The 26,921-nt window shown below is 37.0% G+C and overlaps 1 protein-coding gene across 1 annotated transcript in view; it reads right to left on the reverse strand.

Annotated features, from left to right (window-relative positions):
• Positions 1–26,921, reverse strand: part of ADAMTS19 (ADAM metallopeptidase with thrombospondin type 1 motif 19) — a 135,202-nt gene that overhangs the window by 102,252 nt on the left and 6,029 nt on the right. The window contains exons 3-4 of the mRNA XM_042023410.1: positions 5,789–5,954; positions 178–350 (exon numbers count right to left, since the gene is read on the reverse strand). Of these exons, the coding sequence (XP_041879344.1) occupies positions 178–350; positions 5,789–5,954 (339 nt within the window). The remainder of the gene's footprint in view (positions 1–177; positions 351–5,788; positions 5,955–26,921) is intronic.

The raw sequence follows: 26,921 nt of genomic DNA on the forward strand, positions 1-26,921 counted from the left end.
GCAGCATCATGGTTTTCTGCTGCAAAACATATGGGCTAAGTCTTGACAGCCTGCTGATGGTCATGTACTAACTGTCCCTTACAGGTGTTCAGTCAGAATCATTAGAAGGAGTAATTAAATAAGCCTGCTGTGCATGAACAGTTGGCAAAACATCAAAATTAGTTTTATATTTCCTACCATGTTTAAGATGGTTAGAATAAATCTTCTGGCAGCATCTGTTCCATGATACGAAACCATAGCTGGATCTGCCACCACAACAGTTTCTATGTTGTACTCCTGAGGTAACTTGTAAGAGTATCGCTTTCCTCTTCCACCTTCTGACACCTTTTGATTCTTGGATTTTCTTTTATCTGTAAACCAAAACAGCACTTGAGAAACTCATCCATCAAACTACCCAAGCAGTACTTTTTAGGATTTGTTACTCTTGGCTATGTTATAACTCTCATTATACGGAAAGTAATAGCTATGGATTTTAATATATATATGCTTATTTGCCTCTGCCAATGCTAAGGCTCATACTGAAGGTCTATACTAAGTATAAATATTAGCTTATACCAAGAAAACAGAAATTTTATCCATCTTTTCAAATAAAGTCAGAAAGATTATTTGCATCCTTCCACCTAACATATTTATAAAAAGAATATGTGTCTCACTTTGGTTCGTGGGAGAAAACGCAACTCATGTTGGATCTGAAGGAAAAATAGTCTCACTGACACTGCAGAATTGTTGTCTGTCCATCTTCATAAATCACAGAGAAAATATCTTGATGTCATTGTATCTTAGCATACAAGACAACAAATACAGATTTGCCATAAAATCATGTATTAGGTAAATACATGCAACAATTCCATGATTTGCAAAGAGGAAAGAATATTTCAGGTGAATGACAGAGAATGATACAGGTTTATTAGAAACAAAAAAGTGAATTTTTACTGACACGACTTCAAAGTCAGTGCTGATGTCATTATAAGCAGCTGAAGCAAAGTAACAAAACCAAACCCTGGAAACAGGCCTCCAAATCTACAGAAAGCTACAAATTGAAAACATGTTATATTTATGGTAAGGTTGAGGTTACTGATGGTGTTAATTTTAAGTTTCCCCTCCAAAAACCCAACAAAATCCCCATTACTACTACAACATATATTAAACCCCCCCACCCAATTACACAGAAACTGTTCAAGCCAGAAGGTGGTCAGATTTACAGACAGCAGCTAGCAATGCCATTTTAAATAATCTAATTTAAAACAGAATGTGCTAAACACTAAGAACACTGTGGTCCCATAAACTGTTGAAACCTCTGTCTTTTGGGATTGCAGTGGATGAGAAGACCGCACAGCTCTACAGACAAGCTGTCTGCCCATCATTTGCCTTAGATAGCTCTGCCATTAACAAACCAATGGACAATCTGTTCTTGGCCAGCCAACCTTTTCCAAATTGCTGGCAGAAATCCCCATCACGAGATCTCATTTATCTGAAAATTGTAGCTCTTCTCGAAGAACTTTAGATAAATGGAATTAGTAATTTTGGTACTACTGGTATTCAAACAACTGCCACATTTGCTGCCACATAACAAGCAAAAGAGGCTTTAGGCAAAATCAATAGTTTCTTTATATACTCATAAATAAGTAAAAATTACAAAGAATTGGTCATTATTGAAGGCAAAGTATGTAAGAGATAACAACTGCTACAAAAAACCCAGCTACATCAATAACGCATGTGCTATCAAGATAAAAGTCAGAATAAAGATGCATTAATTAATCTTAAAAATTTAATTACATTGACAAAATAAAAAATAAATTCTACAGGAGGGTTCTGTGCAGTAAGACCTCTATTTTGTGCAACTATGGAAAATAAGAAGATTCCATATTCATATATTATTTAAACACAGTTGAGTGAAAGGAAAGCTAGGAATACTGCATTACCCCAGCAAGATGGCTAAAAATACTGCAGCAAGGACATTTGACATAAAATAGGCAATTAAGAGAAAACAACAAGAATGCTAACAAAACAATAACCCCACCCTAAAAAAATTTAGAGAGATTAAAATCCAGCTACTATAATCACAGGTTACATAAAGAATATGAGCCACTAAGAAGAGGCTCTGACTACAGGACTCCTGCACACCTTCAAGTCCTCGGGCACAAAAGCATTTCCTGAGTACATGCACATGAGGCCCAGACTACAGGGGAATCACCACCACTCCCCAGGGGGTAACCTAGTCATACAGAAATTGCAGCATTCTGCCTACATAAGGAATATTCAGGAGCTTAGGAAGACATGAGCTATACTTCCACTGTAATTTGATCAGGGATCTAAATACTTTCCTACAGAGTGACAACTTTTTTCTGGAGTAGAAGCGAACATCTGAAGTGGCACCAGTCTCCATCTGACACAATCTCATACATCCATGACCTGGATTGTTTGCACATTTTACTGCAAGACTATCACATAGAAACAGGCTGTAGAGAAAGAATCAACACAGCTCTCCCAGCTGACTGCGCAGTCTACATCCCAAAATGTAAAACTTCTGCTTTTGATACAGTGAAACTTAGCTGGCTTTTTCCTGCAAAATGACATTGTTCTAAGAGGAAAAGCACACTTGTAGCTCAGGACAGTATGTTGTTTATTGCCAGATCTAAGAAGTAGAAGAGGAGTCTTCCAATCTCACAAATTCAGAGGGGATTCGAAATTCACATTTTTCATATCCTTCGTAAGAAATTTCTTTCTCCTCAACATGTCCCATGCCTTGACCATGACTTCAGTTCACTGTACAAACAACTTCAGTCTGGAACAAGTACTTCAGATTAGGAAGAAGAAAATATCTTAGCTTCCCGGTGTGGCCCTTTGCTCTAATTACAACTGCTTCTCTCACATTTTTTCTGTAACACACTTCTGAATTGGTTTCTTTTAAAGGTTTCATGGGCCATGTGCTAAAGACAGGTGTGGAGTGTAAGGTCTGTGGATGTGCAACTGGCTTATATATGTAAATAAATCATACACACTTTCAACAAAATTATATACATGCACACTGTCAACAACCAAGAAAGCATCTGCTTCTGTCAGTATGATTCTTTCCCTTGCCTAATTAATAAGAAAATCACCCCATTCACAAAAACAAGTTCTTTGTTCTCTCCAAACAAGTTTGGCTGTGTAGCGACTTTCAATCCACCCCTCAGTGGTTAACGGACAACAAACAATACCTTCTTTGATTGCCTTTGCTAGTTCTCCATGAAAAGCTATTATTCCCAATAGTGATCCTTCAGCACCTCCAGCACAGACATTCATTCATTCTGATAATTACAGTTCATCACTGGCAATACTCATTTACTTGATAGGTAGCCAGCCTTTGAGATCGATTTGGATCAAAACCAGCAGCAGAAATACCTGCCCCTCTTCTGACACACAAGTACTGTAGAAGCAAGAGATACGGTTGTAAGATAGGACCATATTGCAGAGAAGTTGCTGTGTCACCAAGGTTGTAGTTGCTCTATGTCACACAGCTACACCTCTACCAAAGGCAGCTGAGACTATCTCAGAGCCCCACACACTCATCTGTTTTATTTTTGTTTAATTGATCTACTTAGCTTATTATTTGACTTAGAATCTTCAAATATTTATGTAAAGGCTTATTTTTGATGCTTCAATTCACCTTTAAGGCTGTGTCTGTAGTATGAATATCTTGGTGATATTAACTAATTTCATGTCACACAAACAAATTCCTCCCAGCATAGACAGAAAATTTTAAGCATACTGCAGTCCGTCTCAGTAAAACAACCTGTAGCAGTGGACTGAGGGACTGGTATTGCTAGAACAACAGCATCAGTTAGAAACTGCAGATATTTATAGTCCCTGGCAATACCATTGTGTCAGAAGATGCTACTCAAGTTATGCACAGCTTGAACTCTTTTGAAATTTCAAAGCTGGTAGTAAATATAATGAAACTTCCTTCAAGCAGATATTTGATTCCCGGTTGACAGATTATTTACAACAAATCAAAGCTTTGAGTGTAAGATTATTACAAAAGAATAAGCTGACTTTCCCATTTTAGAGGAGATATTTGATAATGAACATCACAGAAGAATAATGTCCTTACAAAGGAGTTTGCATCTTTACTCACTTTCATACCCATCACAGTTTGCTACGTCAGATACTCCTCCCCACCTTTCACAGTGCATACACCACGCATACTTTTCATTTTCTCTTTCTCATTCCCATACATATGCAGGCATGCATACCCTACAACACTTTTCACTAATAGGGAGGAATAAACAGCTTTACTTAATGTGAACAACCTTTACTAATACAGAAAATTTAACTTTCAGATAAGCAGTGTCAATGTAATACGATGCCTAGAAAAGTAATGTAGAGCCACTGGAGGAAGTATGTGTCATTTATTTCATCCCGCTGCAAAAAGAGCCTTGCTTTGCTAATTTATCTTTGGTTTCAAATGGATGCCTAACTATAAAAACAATACTTCCAAAATGGAAAAAAACTCCACCACAAAACCTGCCACATTTATTCTGTAACTATATAAAATGGACAGAGCAGTATAAATGTTCAGGAAGGATCAGACAGCCATGGAAAAGTTTAGGCTGAAAATGATCTCCAGAGGGCAGCTAGTCCAACCTGCTGCTCGAGTCAGTGCAAGTGTCAAAGTATAATCAGCTCTCTTAGAGCTGTTTCCAGCCATGCTTTATAAATACCTGGGGATGTGGACTCAACAGCCTCTCTAGTCAACCTCTTCCAGTGCTAGGCATTCTTACTGAGATTTTTTTTTCCTTATGGAAATTGAAATGTCCTTGAACACAAGTTACAACTGTTGTCTGCCACAGCATACCTCTAAGGAATGTCTGGCTTCATCCTCTCTCTGCAGACCCTTAGGCACCAGAAAACTGCAGCTGCATTCTTCCCTTTATCTTTCCTCTCCTACTTGAAATAACTTAGTTCCTTCTGCCTCATCCCAAATGTCATATAATCCAGGTGCCACTTCTGCCATTTCTTTGCATTTTGCTAGGATCTCATTTATACGCGAGAATGCCTAAAAATCTGATCTAAGAATCACTCATTCTGGTTTATTTCCTAGGAGAAAAGTAATTTCTCACAACAAGGTTAGAAACACCCCCAGCTCATGCTGAGGTCAAAGGACTGAGAAGAACCCTTTGGAGAATGAGAGCTGATGATGAAGCAGAAAAAACAAAACGTCATCTTTCACAAAAGCCATTTTTTCCCTTCTCCACTGACAACTAGGAAGTCATCACTATGTGCCAAACTTCTGTTGAAACCCTTCTGCCTCAAAAAAGTTCTACCTGCCATTGAGGAAGATGCTTTAGGATTGTTTCATACACATCTTCTAAGCGTCATTCATAGAACAAAAACACTTATAAATTCAGACACATTTGGAAGTTCACAACTTTTCTAAACAAAACCAGGAAGTTCTCCTTAGCTGTGTTTTAAAACAGAAAATTAAGTACAAGCACTGCACATAGTGCAATTTAAGCAGCTCTGAAGACAGAGAGGGACAGAAAATAGATTTTAAGTATTAAGCTGAATTTAAAAATGCCCTGAAGATTTCTGCTTTCAAATACAAAAGCATATTAAGAAGCAGCATCCATTCCCTCTCCCAACAAGCGAAACTGCAGCCGCAGCATGCCACCTTGGAGTCCACCATAGGGTACTGCTACAAGAGTAATCAGATATACTTTTGTCTGGGTTCTTTTTTAACTACTATCTACTTTTCTTAAAAATATATTTGCAATATTATAACTTTTCAGTGTGATTTGTATATTACCTGTAACAACACCACAGTACTGATTCTGAGAAGGTGGCTTTTCAGAAATTTTCTCCTCTATGGATCTTTTTCGTCTGTACACCCTGTGTGCATGTCCTGTCACAGCCAAAGTGCGGTTGAGTGGCTCAATAAATATGAAGTCCTCATTAATCTGTATAAACCCCATCTGCAAAGGAAAACAAAAGGAACATATAAGGTAAGAATTTATTGAGTTGTGCACAGTCCTGCAGGAGGAAAAAAACCCACAAAACTCCATTTAAGAAAACACTTTGTTTTAGTAACCTTATGAGCAAAGTGAGTACCTTTGTATTTTACAAGTTTTCTACTTAAATGAACCAGAATAAATTTCATTTATTTCAGCTAAATCTGGGTGGGTGGGTGGCTACATGCCAGTAGCATATGCACAGTAAAAGATATGGAATGTTAAAAGTTTACTTTGGGAGAGCCAGGGGGTCATTTATATATGTACAGCATGTACAGAAAAGTCTATACACTGGTTTTATTGTTTATTATTGTCACATTTTTAGATAACTATATTTAATGATATAACAGGAACAACATAAGGCATGTGAATACATCTTGAACAAATGTGAGGATGGAAAAGAATTCTCATGGCTCTCTTTTTACTCTTTTTCAAACTAAGAAAACCCAAAACTATTTAAAAAAAGGCAGAAATACACCTTCTTGGTTTCCAGCAGTTACACCAGAAAAATATATGAATACAGCCATTTAGTTGGTTAACTCTTCCCCCATCCCAACATATTTATACACACAAACATACAAGAAAAGTTAACACACCAGATGCACATCTAATATTACAAGACTGTAGCCAAAGCTAAAAAAATAATACTGTAAAACATACTTACATAAATACCACACAAATCAAACTCAGCTCAAACTGTTAAGCTGCCAATGCACACAAGTTCCTATCAAGAGTAAAGCTGGAGACAGCAAGGTTTTGTGGGGTTTTGTTCCCCACATCAGCATGACTGACAGTTAATTTCCTCATTCTTAAGCTTAAACCTGTTAAACTGTTTTGCTACAGAAACAAAACAATGTGATGTATTTGGCTAAGAGAAGCAGAGAGCTCTTCTGTATGTTTCTATAGCATCAATGGAGAGAAACAGAAAATAATTTTGTTCTTCTGGAATTATGTAGGTGCCATTATCACACTGGAAATCCTGCCTGACAGATGAATAAACCATCCAAAAATATTCTGACCCAAGGAAGAAAACTAAACCAAAATTTTTAACTGGTACAAAACACAATTTCATTCAAACACAATACTTTTAAAAGAAAAAACCCAACAATCTTTCTGCACAATCACATGAAATAAATGTCAATACATACATTTAATTTTTTCAATCAGCTACACTACAGAATGCTAAAGAGATGTTGAAAGGTCATCACTAAAATTGCACACAAACGCAAAAGTATCTGGGGTTTGGCTGTTCCTTTTCCTTTTTGCATTTACATTATAGGTTCAGTTCACCAGGAACTTTAAATGTCACACACTGGAAGATTAGCTAGGAATGTATTGCTAATTACTTTCTGTACACCTACAAGATAACACTTCCATGTATCTTGAAAAATGCTACTTTTACATAACAATTAAGCTTGTCTTACATAAACTATAAATGATGTGAAATGATTCTTTTATTTAAAAGCATAGTTCTCAAACATCAGTAAAATGCACAAATCACTTTTCATTTTATTTTTATGTCTGATGTTGAATTTCACTCAGGCATAGATTATTTTACTTTTTTTAATAATTATTTAGTATATGAAAGATGGTGATAAACTCTGAATATAGAACAGGAACAGCAGCCCATTAGGTGGTGCTGCAAGTTTCCCCTGTCCACCAGCAAAAAGCAAGGCCTTAGTCCCTCCTGAACAAAGACTCAATCATAGAACATTTGCCACATTTCTTCCGTCTTCATTCTCTTTGCTGCAAAATGAAACCAGGGCTTTAAGATTATGTCCTTCAGATTGCCACCTAGACATACTGAAAAGTTTTGCTAGGACCAACATTTAATGTTTTCTTCCAGGTCCTTGCATAGACTGAAGTTTAATTCATTGGCAGAGAAATCCAAAATTTATTGCCTGTTTCCTGAGCCAGAAGTTAAAGAACTGAACGGTGATGTAAAGTTATATGTATACATATGGGTAATTCAAGACAAATTTGGATAACCAAATAATCTCTGATGCTATTTTGACTGCTTTAAAAAAAAAAAAAAAAAAAAGACATAATTTCTCCAACTTTTGGATAATCTCACAGGTAGAAAATGGTAGATGAAATGGTAGCCTTGTCAACCATGTCCTTATTTTTTCATAAGCATTACAAATAGAGCTAAGAATATCTTTTAACAAAGTAAACACAGAAAGCAGAGAAGTCAAAGACACGCATTAAAGCATTACAGTTTCAACGCATTTTCATATATTGAATGCCAGGACCAATTACAGCCTTTAGACAGTTCAAATGGCAAAACTTCCATGTCATGAAAATGTACAGCAAAACAAAGATTAAAAAGATGGAAAAGCAAAACCCTAATATCCATCTGGGATAGAACTGTGAATTCTGACTAACTGACCGATCTTCCACCAGCTTCATCTGAAAAATTACCACTGCTCACAGCTGCAACTAAAAAGCCTATCAGGATGCTGGACTTATCTCATGTAAAGGTAGCTGTCCTGGGTTGCAGTGTATTCTATTACCATCCCCATCAGCCGTTGAAATCAGATGGGGCAGTGTTTCCTTGCCTCCTCTCCCCAGACTATCTTTCTGTTAATTGCCCATCATTGTCCTGCCGCCTGACTCAGAGATAACTCCCTCCGGACTATCTTCTGTTAATGAGCCTAATCAACACTTGGCCTCATGACTCATTACCCCATTGTGAGATGCTCCACCCAGAGGGAGGAACCAAGCATCCCATCATGGATATAAGCTGGGACTCTGAACACCAGAGATGCCTTTCCACTGGATTTCCAGAGAACAGGAGCTACACAGCCACCACTGGACCTTCTGAGGAGGAGCAGACCCTTTTTTCTACAGGATCGCCACTTCGGGAGGACTGCAGCCACCATTCTCCCAGACTGCCACCACCACCCTGACTAACAGGGTGCCAGGTTGTATCCTAACTCTGTCAGTTTAACCCAGTGTTATCTGCTTTTATTGTTTTTTCTTTCCCCCTCCTTTTATTTCCCTATTAAATTGTTATTCTGACTTGGTGTCTCCCACTAGTTTGTTTTCAAACTAGTACAGTAGCATAACATGTCACTCTTCCCCCTGCTTTATCAAGTTTCTTACCTGAAAAAGACCCCCAAACTTAAATGTAGCACACACATCTCAAATTTCAAGCCCATCCTAATCTCATTTGGCAAAAGTATCCTCAAATTTTGTAGGTATTGATGAACTCAGTACTTGCTCTGTATTTATTTACTTTATGCAGTAAAGAGAGACATTAAGTGTAGGGCAAAATTCAGATAATGGCCAAATAAAACTTGGCTTGCAGAAAATTAATTTTTTGCTAAATTTGGATAGTGGGAAACCAAGACTAATGAAAACAGCACCTTTCCCCAGCACCCTGAGTGGTGAGGGCAGGTGGGGAACAGCGGGTGTGGTCAGCATGTTACAGTTTCTCCCTGCTGCAGTCAACTCTCCACTCTCTTGTGAAGCAAATGTACACAAGTGAGCAAGGACAGGCTGTACAAGACTGTACTTCTTCATGCTCCCACCATACTGTCCAAGGCAAGTATCAATGGGAAAAATGCATTCCTATCATATGCAGAAAATGTATGTTTCTCACTACACATATTGCATCCATCAGTGCCAAAATATTAATGTCACATTTGCAGTGTAAAAATGAAAGATCCTCTTCACTGTACCATGCAAAAAACCAAATCTTCTTTACAAGTTCAATAGTTACTTGTTTTGAAACATAATCTGGTATTAGGCTTTGTACTATTTGTCAGATGTCCCAAAACTGAGGATATATTCCTGAGTAAACAGGCAAAATCTTTGATTTATGTATCAGTATCCCCCTCTGAAGGTGGTTTTTCCCCATGATTTTAAAAATCCAGATTTAATTTAGTATCATGATTCTAGCAATTCTATCAGAACCTGACTTCAGCTGAAATACAACAAAAAGTCTCCAGCTCTTACTAAGGCAAATAATAAAGCAAGCTCAAATAACTTTTCAAACTGTGAAAATAACAGTATAAGAACTCTGTAAGCTGATATTATTCAAATGCTCTACCACTTTCCGTCTATAAGGATCTTCACTGCTGAAGGCTGAAGAAACGTAAGTGCCAGCAACTTCTGTTGTCAATTAACTGCATTTCACAGCCGTGCACATCATATACACTGTGCTTCTCCTGGAGGTTTTCCCTACCTGTCTGCTCACTCCACCTTGCTGCATGGAGATAGGAGACATCACAGAGGGGAGAGAGTCAGTATTATCACTGTTGACTGGCTTTCAGCTGCTGACATAGTGTTCAATCCAATCCTTTCTGGGATCTTTTTTAATCCTAGGGCTGTGTCTTATGGAAGAACACATACCTGCACAATACTACACATTATAGCCCTGAGAGAGGAAAAACATTTAGACTGTTATGCAGAGACCACTGGGTTAAAAGCATGTATTCAGGTACTAGCCCCCAAATTTGAGGTCTGTGGAAACAATTTTTCCATGGCTTTAGAATCCTTCCAAACTTCTCCACTCCCAGTCTGGTTTAAGATACACAGTACCCTGAATTCTTAGGAAAATCATTCTCTATAGGATGCTGCTCTCATGTTTAAGAGGATGACTACTTTTTTCAAAACAACCTGATGATGCACAAAGATGCAGGAAAATATTTATGTTGTTACTCAGCAGCACTCACCACGCAACTCACAATTAAACAGGTGTCATGGCTTAGCATAGTTTGGTTTTTTAGTAAAGAGGGCTCCATCAGCTACAGACATGATTCGCTTGCAAAGAGGTGCTTACAGCTTCCTCTACAGCTGACAGAACCTATCAACTGGCTAGTTTGAATATTGGCAACTTTTAAAGCCACTTAAGAAGCTTGACACGCCTCTGTGATCCACATTTAAGAATGAACAGAGCCCGGGAAAGCTCTCTTGTCTTCCAGCTTTCGGACAGGTGGCGTGCTTCCTAAATTCATGGTGGCATTTTAAAGTCAGATATTTGGTCACTGCTATCAGCAGTGAAACTCATGAACCAGATAGAAGCCAAGTGCCACAGCTTTCTGTGCAATACAACAGGCTGGTCATCAGGTTCAAGTGACCACTTCTTCTACATGACAGCTACTCTCTGTTCTTATGACAAATACCAGCTGGCTGTAGGCTCTTGCAACTCACACTGTCACAAAGTTCCCTGGTTCAGCTTGTGCCACTATTTTCAGAAATGTCAGTGCAGTTTCAACTACTGCATACTTGACCTTTGACCACCAGAAGAATTTAGGAGAACTGACAACCCAACTATTAAATGCTGAAACTATGTGTTCCATCCCCCTTTCTCTTCCTTTGCCCAGGAAGCTATTGCCCAGTTTCTGGTTGACTAGTCTTTGGCTTAGAAGATCAAAACCACCTGAACTTAAGAAACACCTGTGACAAAGGAAAGCACACCTCAACTCACGAGAAGATTGAAAGACCGTGTATTCTATGAAAGAAATAAAAACCCAGCAGGAAAGACCCCTTGCTACCAATCATCTAGAGTTCTCCAATATTGATTGTAGCACCCAGTTTGTTCTGAATAATACACAGTTCGTGTGTTATTCAGAACAAAGGACACTGTCTTGAGGGAAGCATCAGCTCAGAGAACAATTGGCTGATTCCTCTAGCAACTTACCTACCACAATGGAATTTCAGCTTTGTCTCAAAGTCATAAAAAGCCATTTAATCTTCTTACTCTAGGCAGAAAATCAAACGTACTAAAATGTATTAATATATCACTCATGAATTGTAGGTTTGCTTATAAATTTCACTTGACTATTGAAACAAACTCAGCTAAACTCAATGTGCTAAGTCAAGCCAAATTTTTTCTTTATGTCATAGGCAGCATGCATTATTTCATTATTGTCATTACAGCACCTTAATTGTCACTGCTTAGGTCCTGTAGTAATGGAAAAATAATGAATAAGACACAATGGAGAATACAGATGCAAATTGCCTCTGTATTTTAATGTCTTATGCCTTAGGAAAAGTAAGTAGCTCCAAAGACTAACAGATAAAACTAGTTAGATCTAGGAAATTGAGATGCAAGGAGATATTTTTATAAAAACTGAATGTTAGGTGTGACCATGACCATAAATAATACGCTGGAAATAGCAAAGTGTAGGAATTGTGTTACCTGTAGTCATCTAGATCCACACCTCAAGATGTCTTAGATCCACACATCAAGTCCAGTCCCCTATGCATTGGAGATTTTTTAAAATAAGAGGGTTTCTTACATTTACTCTTATAACACAAATCTTTTGTCAGACTACACTTCCCTTTACATTTCCTTGCTGCTACTGTTAAATAAAACAGTTTCAATACAACTGCTCTCTATTATTTTACTATTCTTATTTGAAATGTTTCATATTTTTCTCTTCTAACAGTTGGAAATCTTTCCAATATTACAACTTTATTGATTCATGGCCATTATTTTACACCCATCTGATCCAGGGTCTACATTGCTTTCCTTCTGGGCCAGCTTTCCAGCCAGCTTTCCAGGTCCCTTGATACTCACTCCGAAGTTTTTATAAATGGTAATCATACTGTACTGCAGTTTCTACTGTGTGATGACAAATACACTAGCCTTTGACTGTTGCTTGATGAAGTAGGCTTTACTATAACTCTGAGATTAGCTCAGCTGGTTAGAGCCAGGTCCTAATAGTATCAAGGTTTGTGGGTTCAATACCTGTATGGGCCACTCAAGAGTTGGACTTGATCCTTGTGGGTCCCTTCCAACTTGGAATATTCTGATTATGTCATTATCCTTGTAACCACAAATTAATTCCTCTCTCTGAACATCAGCAAACAGAACTGCCAGCCACATTTCAGCTATCATTGCACTGCAAATTCATGAAATGAGAATAAAGTTTCTGTATCTTCACTTAACACCCTCAACCAATTACATATGCTTGATGGCTCATAATGATCCTGTGATCATAAAATAGACAATCTTTACACAATCTTTTTTTCCCCCGTCACTGTCAGCTAATTCACTAGTCTGTAAAGCAAATGTATAAATGTAGTAAGTCACAAATAGAAGCAACTTACCTTTGGTCAGGCCACAGCCTTTGGTCTGTTTAATTCTTCTATGCCTCCCAGCTCTGAATTTACCACTAAAGGAGAGTCAAGTTCCCAAGTATTGTTACTGACCTTACCTCTGGCTCACATAAAGCATCTGAACTAGGTTTAATGACTAGGGACCGAGCCTTCCAGCAATAGACAGGTTTTCTTCCTTTGAAAACATTTATTGTCTAAAACATTGCCTTCTCTCCACATTAATATGAACAATAGTCACACTGAAAACCAAGCAAAATTTACTGGAACTCTTTCTCTCACTCTGCCAGTTAAATATGTGAGAATTGGACTTCAGAGCAATCATAGGAAGTTACACCAAAGGTACATCTTCCACTGAAAGCCAGATAGCTTCACATGGAGAATGAAGTCCTTAAGAAGTGGGAAAGCACAGAACAACAAATATAAACATAAAAGGATGACTACAGGTAACACAATTCCTACACTTTGCTATTTCCAGCGTATTATTTATGGTCATGGTCACACCTAACATTCAGTTTTTATAAAAATATCTCCTTGCATCTCAATTTCCTAGATCTAACTAGTTTTATCTGTTAGTCTTTGGAGCTACTTACTTTTCCTAAGGCATAAGGCAAGAAACATGATATGGTGGTGAAAATTGTTTCACCTAAGTAATGTGCCCACAAGTTCATTACAACATCATGCATGCTTAAAAAAAAAAGGCAAATTTTAAGAGGTTGACTGAAATTAAACATATGTTGCAGTTTTCACAGATTTATTGCTTCAATAGTACATTGTAAATGGACTCCACTGTACACTCTTATTTTGGCAGCAGTTATCCTGAAGAACAGTTTAGCTGTAGTTTTTTTCAGTCATATTAGTTGTGTAAAAACACTGGAATGGCCTCAATGTTTTAAAACAGAGAATTCATCTCAAACACTTTAGAATCTTGCATTGAGAGGGCACAGAATAGTATAAGCATACATGAAAATTTTCAAAATCTCTAATGCAATGTAACTCAAATTTCATAAAACTAAACCTTAAAAGATAAATAGGCACTGATGCTGAGTGAAACCCTACAGTTCTTATGATGATTTGTTCTGGAAAAACTATAGAAATCTTATAAACAATTACTACTGTACACAGACTGTCTCATGAACTGTACTTGCATGTGCTGTTCTTTCTCTCTGTAGATACAAGACTAATCTTTTCCAGTTTGAGGTAATCAAAGTATCTTTAATAATAATTCATTGAAAACTACTTCCATAAGGCAATTCTAAGTGCCATTTTCAAATGCTTAAAACCGAAAAGTAACAAATATGAAACATAAACTCCTAAAGCTAAATGTACCATTTCTACTGTACAGCCTGTTTTTCAAAAAAATGGATGGCAACCAAACCAACTGTGTCTAACTGCAGGTAACTCATTCACACAGTGTCACATGAAGATAATCCTGTTATGCGTGATATGCACTATAGGTAATAGTAACCTCCAGACAATTTAATATTTTGGGGCTTGAACAGGTATGACCAGACAAAGAATGTCATCTATGAGCCAGATAAAAGCACAGAGAACAGCAATAGCCAACAGGAGTTCCAGCATCTTCACTAAAGCCATAGAATGACAGAAATGTATTTATTTATCAGAAAGAGCTTTGTGAAATTCATCTAGGATGAATGCCAAGCCTAGCTCCAGTCCCTGGGACAGATCCACCCCCAGCACTAGTACAGACTTCATATTACATGGATGGATGGATGGATTGTGAGAAGATCGGTTAAAATGGTCCTGGTGGTCCTTGAGGGCAGTAGGTATACAACAAAGGATCATACGCAAATAAAGATAAAAAGCCTAATGAAAATTTATATAGCCCTCTGTAGTGTAACATACGATCAGTGCGAAAGAAAATTAATACAACTATTTTTGTCCAAAGTTTTTTAAAAAAATCCACAGTAATGCAATTCTGAATGAATAATAGAACATTGTAGTGTTACAATTTCTGAAAGATATAACTTCTAAAAGCTTGTTCAGCACTTCCTCAGTTTAGGCCAAATAACCCCTATAATTCTGTTCTGCTGAAATTTGATTCTTTCCACTAGTAACAACTGACCTATGCCATTGCCTGCATCAACACCCACACCTCCCCTAGAGGGGAGACATAGAATCATAGAATCACACTTGTCTGTGATGTTTTACTAAGTCATTAATCAGTTGTCCTGATCTCTAAATTCTAGTCCAATTCTATTATGTAGTTTTATTCTGTCTTTGCTTTAAGTTTTGAATTCTCGTCTTGTTCTGTCATCAACTTGCAATCTAAATTTTGCCAAGATACATATGTATTCTTAACTAGCATTCAGTTTGGGGATTGTATGTGTATACACAGAATACTAAAAATCTGAGCTATTCAAAACCAGTGGCTATATTTTAAAAATTTGATAGAAATCACCATTTAAAGTCTACTTTTCAATTGCAACATCTACAAAACAAAGAACTGCAGTTGCATGGTAACATGCAAAAATACTTGAAAAATACTTGACAGAAGCAGAAATACTCTAAATGGTTTTTTTTCTTGTTACCATGTACCATTTACAGCTAAAATTACTGTGTAAATAAATGTATTTTTTTACTAAGTTGCAGATATCAAGATTCTAGATACACAGCTATAGAATAGTTTTAGGTCTACTAATCTATCAAGTGTTTAGGTTCTACAGCCTTTCAAAGAGGAGGGAAAGGAAAGGGGAGAGAGACTACAAAATATAGAGATGGTCTAGAAATTTGGTGGTCTAGCAATTTGCAGTACATGAACTTCCATTTTCCTTTCGCCAAAACAGTTTCATGTTCACTCAATAAAAGTATTCCACAATTACATCTTTAAAATCATAAATCCAAAATTATTAATACTTTAAGGTTCATACTTAGATACTACAAACTAAGAATTGCCCACTTAGCACAGGCATGTTCTTATTTCTTTTCTTTATGCAGCATTCTGGAAGTTTATGAGGTACAGAAAGCCTACTACTCCCAGCACAGGTAACTTAATTTATAAAATTTTAAAACCAAATTAGGATTTCTGATCCAAGTGCTACAAGGTATTGTTGAAATGAAATTCAATGTATGTGACGGTCAATTTAAAACCTATTTTCAAGACACACAGGATTAATGACACACTGAAAATACCCTTGATTTTTAAACTAATTAAATTGAAAAACTATTTTATTCATTTACTACAGGCAATTATACAAGTATTGACTAATATGATTAAGGAAAGAGACAGCTATTGGCAAATCAGACTTCATCAGTGGTGCAGCTACTTAATGTTCAGAATATCCATAACTGCACTCAAGGCGCACTTTGTAATCCTTAAGAAAACAAGCACAACACTTTCATCCTTAGATGCCCAAACAAGGCAACCATGACTATGTCACAAAAGACATCGGCATATGTAATGTGCCAACCCATCACATAATTTTTTTTTTTTAATATCTTTCTGATCATCTCTCCCTTCATTCAGTAGCTCCTACCCTTTATCTTAGAAGGCTGAACTGATCAGTAAAACTAACTAGATCTTGGAATTATTCCTCTCTTTCAAGTAGTTTGTCTTCTATTACAGAAGAAACAGAAGCTCCAAGGAAGGGCTGGAAAGCCTTAAAGGCTGACTATTTAGTCCAATAACATAAGATGAATTACCAAAATCATAGAATGATTTGGGTTGGTGTTGTGGCTGGTGAACATACATTACAAGGGACAGAGAGTTTTCAGTAAGACAAGACCCTAGTAACACAAGAACCATTTATGTTAGGGCAACCAAAAAACCTTCTCCCAGGATGCTTGTTCTGTTCTGTTAATCTATCCCAGTTTGGATTCCCCGGTTGGCTGTTGGCCTCTACCCCTCGTCACTCCCCGAGAGTTCCCCATTGGTCCCTGTTCCCTAGTCCTGCCTTTTCCCCAGCCCCGGATAAAATTGTGAGCTTTGGGATCATGTTCATATTTGCTGCTGCACCCTTCGACAGTGTAGCAGGAATAAATGCTCCGGCCAGAACACACGCAAACGCCCTTCTCGACTCTTTGCTACCAACTATAGTACTGAACCCATCCGTGCTTCTGTGGGTGCACATGGGACCCCATGGAGCCGAGCAGGGACAGTATTAGGTTGGGAAGGACTTTAAAGAGCATCTCATTCCAACTCCCATCATGGGCAGGGACACCTTCCACTGGACCAGGCTGCTCAAAGCCCATCTAGGCTGGCCTTCAACACTGCCAGGAATGGGGCATCCACGACTTCCCTGGGCAACCTGTTCCAGCACCTTACCACCTTCTGAGCAAAGAGTTTCTTCCTAATTTCTAATCTAAATCTACCCTTTTTCAGTTCTTAAGGCATTTCCCTTATCCTGTCACTCTAAGCCCTTGCGAAAAGTCCCTCTCCAGCTCTTTTGTAGGCCTACAATTAGATCAGAAGCAACTTTCTCAATTATAGAATGTTAAAAGGGAAGACAAATGAGGCTGTTGTTATGGCCGTGATGACAAACCTCAATCAGCTCTGGCCAATATATGCTTAATAAAACAAGATACAGTATTCCATCCTAGCTGGCTAAACACTAATACTCAGATCTGACTTCATACCGATTTAGATCAATGATAGTGCTTTGATAGTAAAGTTTTTACATAATTAAGATTCTGAATTTATGCTATGTAGCAAAATCAATTGCCTATAGCTTTATGCTACAAAATTAATTTATTTAAAAATAACAAGTAATGAATGGAGCTAGAGCTACTAAGACAAGTAGAAGGCAATGTCTGTGCAAAAATAAAAAACTGGCCACCTAACTTATTCCCCTTCACTTATATTAAAAAATTACTATTACTGTCTCAGAAATAATTAAAATTCTATTAAAAGAACATAGAAAATTTCTATACTCACAGCTCTAAATGATCATCTACAGACAGAAACTTTTTTTTTTAAGGAAGTTCTTTCAGTGGTCTCCCAGCATTTTGGTTTTCAGGTTTCATATTTTGATCTGTCCTTATGAGGGCTACAGAATTAGTTTTTCATTTTTCTCAGTTCTCATTTTCATGTAGGCATATGTTCCAAGAAGCTGGAAGTAATAAAAGGGCCATGTCTTCAGTTTGGTTCATTAAGAACACAATGATCAGAGCTGACTGTGGTTGAAGCACAGTTTCCACATGAATGAAAAAAACTAACCACCATTACAAAAGAAAGCATTAACCAACTATCAAGGCTGCTAAACCTGAGGAAAAAAACCAAAAAATATCAAATGCTTGCATACTAGGGACAAAGATCTGCATTTTGTCCCCTGTACAATCCTGTATTAAATATAAATTTTATGTGGTTGCATGACTTCAACTCCATTGTTGGTGCATGCACCAACTGACGCATAAAAGGGCTTCCTGTCTGTTGCCTGAAATGTTCTGAAAAGCCTTACTTTATTTTGCTTCAAAAGTATGCTGGAGCAATATGTTCAACCAACCACAGACGACTAATATAGGCCAATAAAATAAAACTACAATCAAAATGAAAAATCAAAATAGAATTATATTTTAACAAGCCTGGCACAGCCCTTTACTTGCAGAATTCAAAAAAAATCGATTTTTAAAACAGCCACCTAACCTGTAGATTGTGTCTATCATTTTGTCCTAACTAAGTCATGATATTAACAATCGTTTGGTTTTGTTCATCAAGTAAATGCTATATAAAGTGGAACACAACCACTGACTTACTGTTAAAAAAAAAATAAAATTCACAAACCCAGCCATAACTCCTTTCCAGAATAAATACAAGAGTTTCTATAAAGTGAGCCAGGATTTAAAAAACTTTATTCCATAAAACTTAAGTTAAAAATTCTTTACAATAAGCTGGTTTAGTGATATTTCAGATCACTTATTTCACAGCAATGTTTCAGTCGTTATTAATACTGTCTAAGAAAGTCTCTCTGCGCAGTTAAGCGTGACTAGTTACAGAAAAAACAACATCTATGGAAACATACCACCTCAGGAAAAAATCCTTGCAATTAAAGGCTCAATGCTCATAAAGACGTTTCTTTAGAACATTTTGGTGCAATATGAGTAACTTCAGCAATTCTTGTGGTAAGACTAAAAACCTCTCTTTTGGAATATGAATCAAAGTGCTGTACCTTTAGCTAATGAAACAGCATTAAAGCCATTTCTTTAGTGCAAGCCTGGATTTTATACCATCAGAATCTGAAATGGTACTTTATGGAGGAAATAATATAATAATACACAAAGGATGAGCACTAAGCATTCTACACCTAGTCCCATGCAGGAGGTTAAACAGAAAATATCAACAACTGTGCAAGTAATCTCCATCAGATAAAACACCTAGACTAGTACCAAGAAGGCCAGTACAAGGGATCCAAGCTTAAATTGATTCATCCATGTAAAATACTTAAATAGTGCATACCAATGAGTTACCATTGTTCAAACCCATGTGCTTTCATTGTAGCCACAGAAGGATATGGCAGAGTTCCAAAACACACCCATGATTGTCCATAGAGAAATTTAATCGCTGCTAATCCTTATTGAAATATCTATCCACGACTCCATTATCTTGGTTTCTTTCTGACAGAGAGGCTGATTTGCTCCTATTATTACTATTATTAAACATTATTTAATTCAAGGCAACACTCCATGAAACTCAGTTTCATTCAAATTTGCAATTTGCCAAAACTACTAACTGTGGAAAACAGTAATTCAAGAAAGGAAAGTAAAATATATTTATAGGTATAGAACTACAACAAATAAAGTTAGTCCTTCTATAAAATAAAGTTATGCTTAGGCTTTTTTATATCTGTCTAGAATTACATTAATCCAAAACAGTCAGCTTTAAGAGAAATAAACAAAACTCTCACAACATTGTTTTAAAAAGTTAAAAATATATAGCAGTGATATTCTTCTATGACTCCTAACTGAAATTCAGGGGTTTTTTTCCAAACTATACATAGTATTTTGCTTTCAACTTCTAAACCTAGATCCTCCTTTCTTTTTTTGAGGGAAAAAAAATCAATTTACCTTTTCTTGCACAAAGCAACTAAAGCTCTCCTACCCTCAGGAAAGAAGGTACAGTATCTAATTATTTTTCAAGAACTATTATTTAAACTAGAAGAATAAATATTTGGATTAAGGTTTTTTTCCTTTTAAGTTAGAGAGTTTGATTTTATGTGCAAAAGAACACAAATGGTGATCAGAATCGAGTTTTGACATTAGCATCTTGAACCAAGTACCATTAGTCTTGATTGGTCACTTTTAAGCAAAGTTGGTTAAATGAAATAAGCAAAGGATTTATTATGCAACATGAAATACAAAGGAAAGCAATTATTTCCTTCCATTATTTCCAATGCAAATGATTTAGTATTGGACGAAAAAAAAAAAACAACCCTGAAGAGACATCCAAGAAATGTGTTGTTATTACTGTGCTTCCTTAGATAGGTTACTACAGAAGAAAACTAAGCTTTTTACATGCCTAATTACATCCATTTTACTCTATAAGCCCTCTTCTTCTTTAAACTCCCTCACTACCCTCATGTGTTTCTAAATAAATATTTGAGGCGAGGTCCACTGATGTCACAAAGAGACGAAAGAGATTGGCAATCTCTTACGTAGGCATAAAATCACTTAAGCAACTTCCTGTCTCCTACCTCACAACAAGATTGTCAATTCTCAGGAGGTTTCAAAAGTTGTGCAAATTAGAAGAGTTTCACACACAATTTACAACAGAAACAGACACAGACAGCTTCATGCTTAAATGTATTTTTCAGAATTAAGACCACAATTAAATATTAAGAGAAAATGTGTCCCTTATGATGTCCCTTTTATTTCCTGTCTCCCAGTTTCAGAAGAAGACCAAAGCACTTCATACGTGCCTTGAAGAACAGTTACATCTGAGTTTTCAGGGTTATAATCCAATTGCCAGGCTAATCTGACAAAAACAAAAAAAAAACCAAAACCAAACAAAAAACCAAGCAAACTAACAAACAACTAACAACAAAAACAAAACAAACAAGCAAAATTAAAAAAAAAAAGAAAGAAAAAAGAAGAGCACTCCAAATTTTAAGCACATCTGAAGCACAGTTTAACATTCTATACAAAAGACGGCATTACTATAATGGCTGTAGCCATCACTCGGGCACTTCTCCCACCCAGCATACCCTGAAGCCCAGAGGGACGTAACAGGACATTTACTTTGTACTGAAGCATAAGAAGTTGTCCTCAGCTGAATTAACATCTTGTGCAGAAATAGCTGTATTTTCCTTAACTTACTGCTATCTAAATAAGCTTGACCTGACTTGACCCAGTTAAACTTCTGACATCTAATGAGAACTTAAGGTAGCACAGCTGAGATCATAAAACAAGCATATGCAATTGTTGGAAGATAATCACACAGAAACTAAATCACTTCACAAGTCAGTTTTGGGCACATTTCTACATTTTTGGATGCAAAACTCATTCAGAAAATAATTCTGACTGAAGTACTGGTAGACCCAAGAAAAACATTCAACAGCACCGGCTTCCAAAAAAATTTTACTTCTATTCACTTACGTGCAGATGTATGTATTACTAGCAGCTAATGTTAGGAGATTGATTTCTCATTCTAAATCAACTGTTCTAAAATTAACACTTGAAATATTCTTCATTCTTTCACTTCCAAATAATACTTATTGCTTATTTATGATGGCATATGAGAAGCAATAAAAATAAACAAGAAGACCAGATTGTCCAGGCAATGACATGTAAACAACAAAAAGTTAACTGAACTGTTAATGCACTGCAGATGCACATCTGATCTTAAAACTATTATGTTTTGGGCTATTGGTTTATAAAAATTTGACCAACTACTGCCTGGATATGCAATATAACACACATGTTCATGCACATGGCTCAGTGTAGTTCACACTACTTCCACTACATTGTTGATTCTGCAAGGAGAAACCAACCATGCTATATCCCTGAAGTCACCCGAGAGATCTGTGTAAACCAAGGAAAGACACACACTCCACAGAAAAACTTCTGCAAACACCTCACTCTGCCACAAATCCAAATGGCTTTGTCTCACTCCCATCTATTGAGGTAAGATCACCATTTGAATACACTTCTACACAACCCTTGGCTTTCACAGACTCCTCCTTGAATATTCTCACTTAACATCAATCTCACAGCTCTCGCACCTAATGCTTTCTATTGGTTTTTTCCCTATTTCCCAGCTCCCCCTATTTTTATGTTATTTAGCATGGAGACCATGGATGTTGCTCCTTTCTGCCTCCACCCCGTCACAATTCATCATTAACAACCACAATAATATCCACTCCTGCAAGAAAACATTTTAAAAAGAAAAAGAACAGTCCTTTTAACGTAATATTACAAGGGTTGCGACATGGAGAACATTTGGTTCTTTTAAAAATCCTGGTTCATTTGCTAGAGAAGAAACAATTGGCACATGCATGAGATATATAAGCCAGGGATACATGTTCTGAAGAAAATGTTGGTTTCATTAACAGCAGTTGTAGCTGGGAGACACTCAGTGCTCTGCCTTTTCTTTTTAAAGCAGTTAACTTCAAATTAGGAGGCCAGAACTTCACTAATTTACTAATTTAATTAATGGAATTACCCAGTTTTTCTGATTTGCCACCTCACTTCTCTATCTTGAAAAATAACCTTGACAATTTTATATGTTAATTACAACGGGTAGAGATCTGAGATGATGCACAGCAATCTCAATTTTTTTTCAAATAAAGCCACTCTGGAGATAGTGTATTTCTCATTTCTGATTATCACTCAGAAATATATTTCAAAGGAAGTATTTTTACTGAAACTAAGCACTTTAGGAAGAAAGCAGGCTATTATAAGCAGGATTAGAATCACAAATCAAAGCTGTCTCAGGATTGAGCGACTGCATGATTGTAGGATAGCTCTTAGAAGAAGGAATCATTACCACATGGTCTGAGGCATTGTGGCCCAAAATCTCACATACCATGCCACAGCGTTTAATATTAAAGGAAACAGAGATTGTTATAGTTCAAAGGTAGTCTTGGCCTAAGTCAAACCTGATTTTCTAAACCTTTCAGCTTTACATTAATGTTAGTGTTCTCTGTTTAAAAGACATATCCTTCTTATGAATTAGGAAGAGTTCACAGATGCACAAAACAAAAATCTGAACAAAAGATATTTCATCAGAAAGATAAAGAAAAATAGCAACAGACTGCAGCATCAGAACCCCAGCAGGAAAACAGGAACAAAGAGAGTTCATTCCTTTATCTTTAAGCAGATCTTTGTTGGTTTATGGCACTTAATGACAGTAATCGAACTTTTAAAGGGAAGCCATCTCCAGTACTCCTTTCCTTTATTAAAAAGAAAGAAAAGAAAAAACCAAACCAAACCAAAACAAACCCCACCCCACAACCTAGATTTAACAGTTTTGTTTGTAACTAACTCACTGTTCAGCTAGTTTGTTAATAGCATTAATAGTGTTTTGCTAGTTATTCAGCTGGCCACAGTCACTCCCTCCATTTTAATTTTCTTGGGCTTCTCTACTTTGTGTTGAGTTCTGCTTCATTACATTTTCAATGTGATATTTTAATAAAGGGATTTGAATATAACAGAAACACTACAATTACAGCAGCTAAGCTTTTAGCTGGAGGCAAAAATGTGGCAGATGTGCCTCTGCCTAAGCATGCCAAAGTAACCTCATGTAAACAACTTTTTTTGTCCTGTTGGAAACCAGACTTCCTACGGATCTGGCTGCCCTCCTCTTTCCCACCTTCCACTGTCCTGTAAATCCAGGAGGAACAATCCAAATGAGTTTCAACACAGACAGTGAAAGAATGCATTCCTCCAGGAGCACTACCTCTTTTCATTCATTCTCCAACTAATTTTTTGTCCAATGCTTTGTTTTCCCAGGAATGCTTGGGGTTTTTTCTGAGGAAAAAAGACTCAAAACACTTTGATAACAGAGCAAACCTGCTTTCTGTTCTAACATTTCCACTCATGTCCTACCTCACTCATCTATTTATACTGATAAGAAATTTTATATTACCCATTTAAAGGTGTTTAAAACACAAATAAGGCACACTTTAAAATCAACAAAGCAAATCTTGTTGAACCTGTGAATTCTCAGAATGGGATACTCATAGAGTATCCTCATTCACACATTTATTTCTGTCCCCGTCAGTAAAGTTTCATTTCTCTAACTTGTAATGAAACAGTAGGCAGACTGCTTCTGTTTGTTCTCCCTTAAGATCCCAGGAAGCTGGGTGAATAGAAGGAGAGAGTGTGTACTTAATTTTATTCTGGCAGCCTGTAATGATAATCCTATTCAATTTTATAATCCTCCTCCTGTAATGTCAAACTTTAGCCTGTATGTATCAAATGGACCATAAAGACTGCTAACAGTCTCTTTTCTTTACCCTTTTTTAAAAAAATTGTTGGTGATCTCTGTTTTCTAATGCTTACCACGAACATAAAAGAAGCTGTAATTGTCTCAAATTTCTTTTGGAAAAGCATCTGGTGTGGAAGTTACTCAATACGGATGTATAACTGCAAGGGTCACTGAGGTGGGGAGGAAGGGGCACTACATTTGGTTGACAAAAGGCTGAGTATTTAACCAATTTCAGCTTGCATGTTGGTACTGTATGATTCAGGATGTGTAATGGGGCAGTTGCATTCCGGCCTGATCGATACAAGAACTCTATGTAACTCTCAGAGCCTTACAGCAGGAGCTCACATGCTGTAACAGCACAGCTTCCCAGGGCGATGTATGAAGCCCAAATGTATGAGTTGTTCTGACCACCTCCTCCCAGAGGCGCATAAAAGCAGGGATACTCACAAAAGCAAGATTTTAGCTTGCATGTCCACTGCACAGCAAACAGACTCATTACCCACACCACACGCAAACAGCCTATTCATTCTCAATCCATCAGATCCTATGCCAGGAAAGGAGTTGCAGCAGGTTAAGTACTGCACTGCCACTGAAAGCTGTGCAACCAAAAGGTAGAAGCTCTCCAAAACTGTTTGACCTGCCCAAAAATTCAACTATACTTGCCATATCAGGCACTGTAGGACCCCAGAGTGCAGAGAATATTTCTCTGCCTGTTATGAAGGGTTCTACGCCCCTGGACAACACTGTTTTTGACCTTCGTCCATGGAGAAAATTGCCTACCCTCTGGGAAGAATTAGAATCTACACTGGTGTGAACTAGGTGATAGAATACTATGTAAGATTGTCAAAGGGTGAAAATTTAGAGGATTTGGGTTTGTTAATATAGTAAATAGATAAAAGCAAAAAACTTCAAAATGGAGGATTGTTGTTGTTCTCCAGACCCTCTTCTTCTACTAATCCATATTCTGCAGTAGAAGTAGTTTGGGATGATTGGATAAAGAATTCCTCAGCTCCTGTCTACGTGACTAGATGATTTATTATACATTGGTGGAAAACTAAAAATAATGTACACTTTTGGTGACCATTGGTTAATTTACCTTTAAAAAGGCTGTGTAATCTTGATAATTTGGCATTCTCCTGCATTCTCTGTTCTGTCTTCTTAATGTCTGGGTCACGTTAAGTGGCTCTATTTCTCTGATAAGACTTAATAAACAACTATCTGAAAGCAGAGAAGGCTGATGGCCCCGTTCGTCTCTCGGACTCCTGGCAAAGACTCTAAAATTCTCCCCCATCAGGGGAGGCATAATTAAGGCACGGTCAGTGTCAAGGCACTATTCTCATTGCAGGAATCACGAGGAAGTGTAACTAAGAACTATATTCACTGGGATTTTTCCCATATAAAAATGTTGAAACACTGAGGTTAAAATCCCTGTCTAGAAAGAAAGATGTCAAAACATAGATTCAGCCTTTTTTTGGGGTGAATCCTATCCCCAAAAGTGATTGTGTGCAGAATTGTAGGAAAATACAAATTTATTAATGGATTACTATTGTTCATTCCAATTTCATTCTGCTTATTCTGAGACAAGCTACGAAGTTAGACTGTCCTCAATGGACAGGTACAAAATAAAAATTCCAGTTTTCTAGAAGCTCCAGTGTCCTGAATGTAAGGGACATGTGAAATTAGAATATTATAAGAAATCTAAAATATTTTTAATCCATCATGTGTCATTCAATTACTAGTAGTTAATAACACTAATATTCAAAACCTAGTTTGTGTCAGAAGTAAAAAAAAGTCATGCATTTCCTGTAGAGGCGCTTCAGGTTTTATTCAAATCTTACTGAAGCGCTTCCATTAGCCAATGGAAGGCATGTAGGTTTTTCACATCCTTATTTACTTCTGTTTTATTGTAAAAGTAGAACATTGCAATCAGAAATATTAATTGAAATTCTGCTGTCCAATGACACTTGGCACATTTCGGCATGGCACAGAACAACTGTCATCCATTCTTTTGCTTATGCTGGCAGCATTGCTTTGGATAGTGCTATGCAGGTGAAGTACTTGTCTATAAACTATCGGTCAGATTTTTTAATATGTGCTTGTTACTGGCAACGAGGCCTAATTAAAGCACCATACACTTCTGTAGAGAGAGCTATTCCCTGGACTGGAGATACGCTGAGACTTGTTCAAACTCACATCACTGTGAAAATGCACATTACTTTTAATTGCAAATAGTATTTTACACAGATTCATCAGAACTATAAATATGCTATTGCCTGATTCACTTTCTTAACATCCAGTGAAAATCAGATGAATTTCAAAACTTCTCTCCAGTAAATTAACCCAAATGTCAATGTTGTCTTCTCAGGTAGAGCTCCAGAGATGTTCTGTTAGACAACCTGCTAAGAAGCTGAGATGAACAGCACAGCGGTAAGAAGCTGCATTGTTCTGTCCGTCCTCTCTGTCTTTGCTCCTGTTTGCACTTC

Source organism: Corvus kubaryi, unplaced genomic scaffold (genome assembly GCF_017639235.1).
Source record: "Corvus kubaryi isolate FWS band 111438036 unplaced genomic scaffold, C.kubaryi_AGA036_p1.0 37249, whole genome shotgun sequence".
Taxonomy (NCBI): Eukaryota; Metazoa; Chordata; class Aves; order Passeriformes; family Corvidae; genus Corvus; species Corvus kubaryi.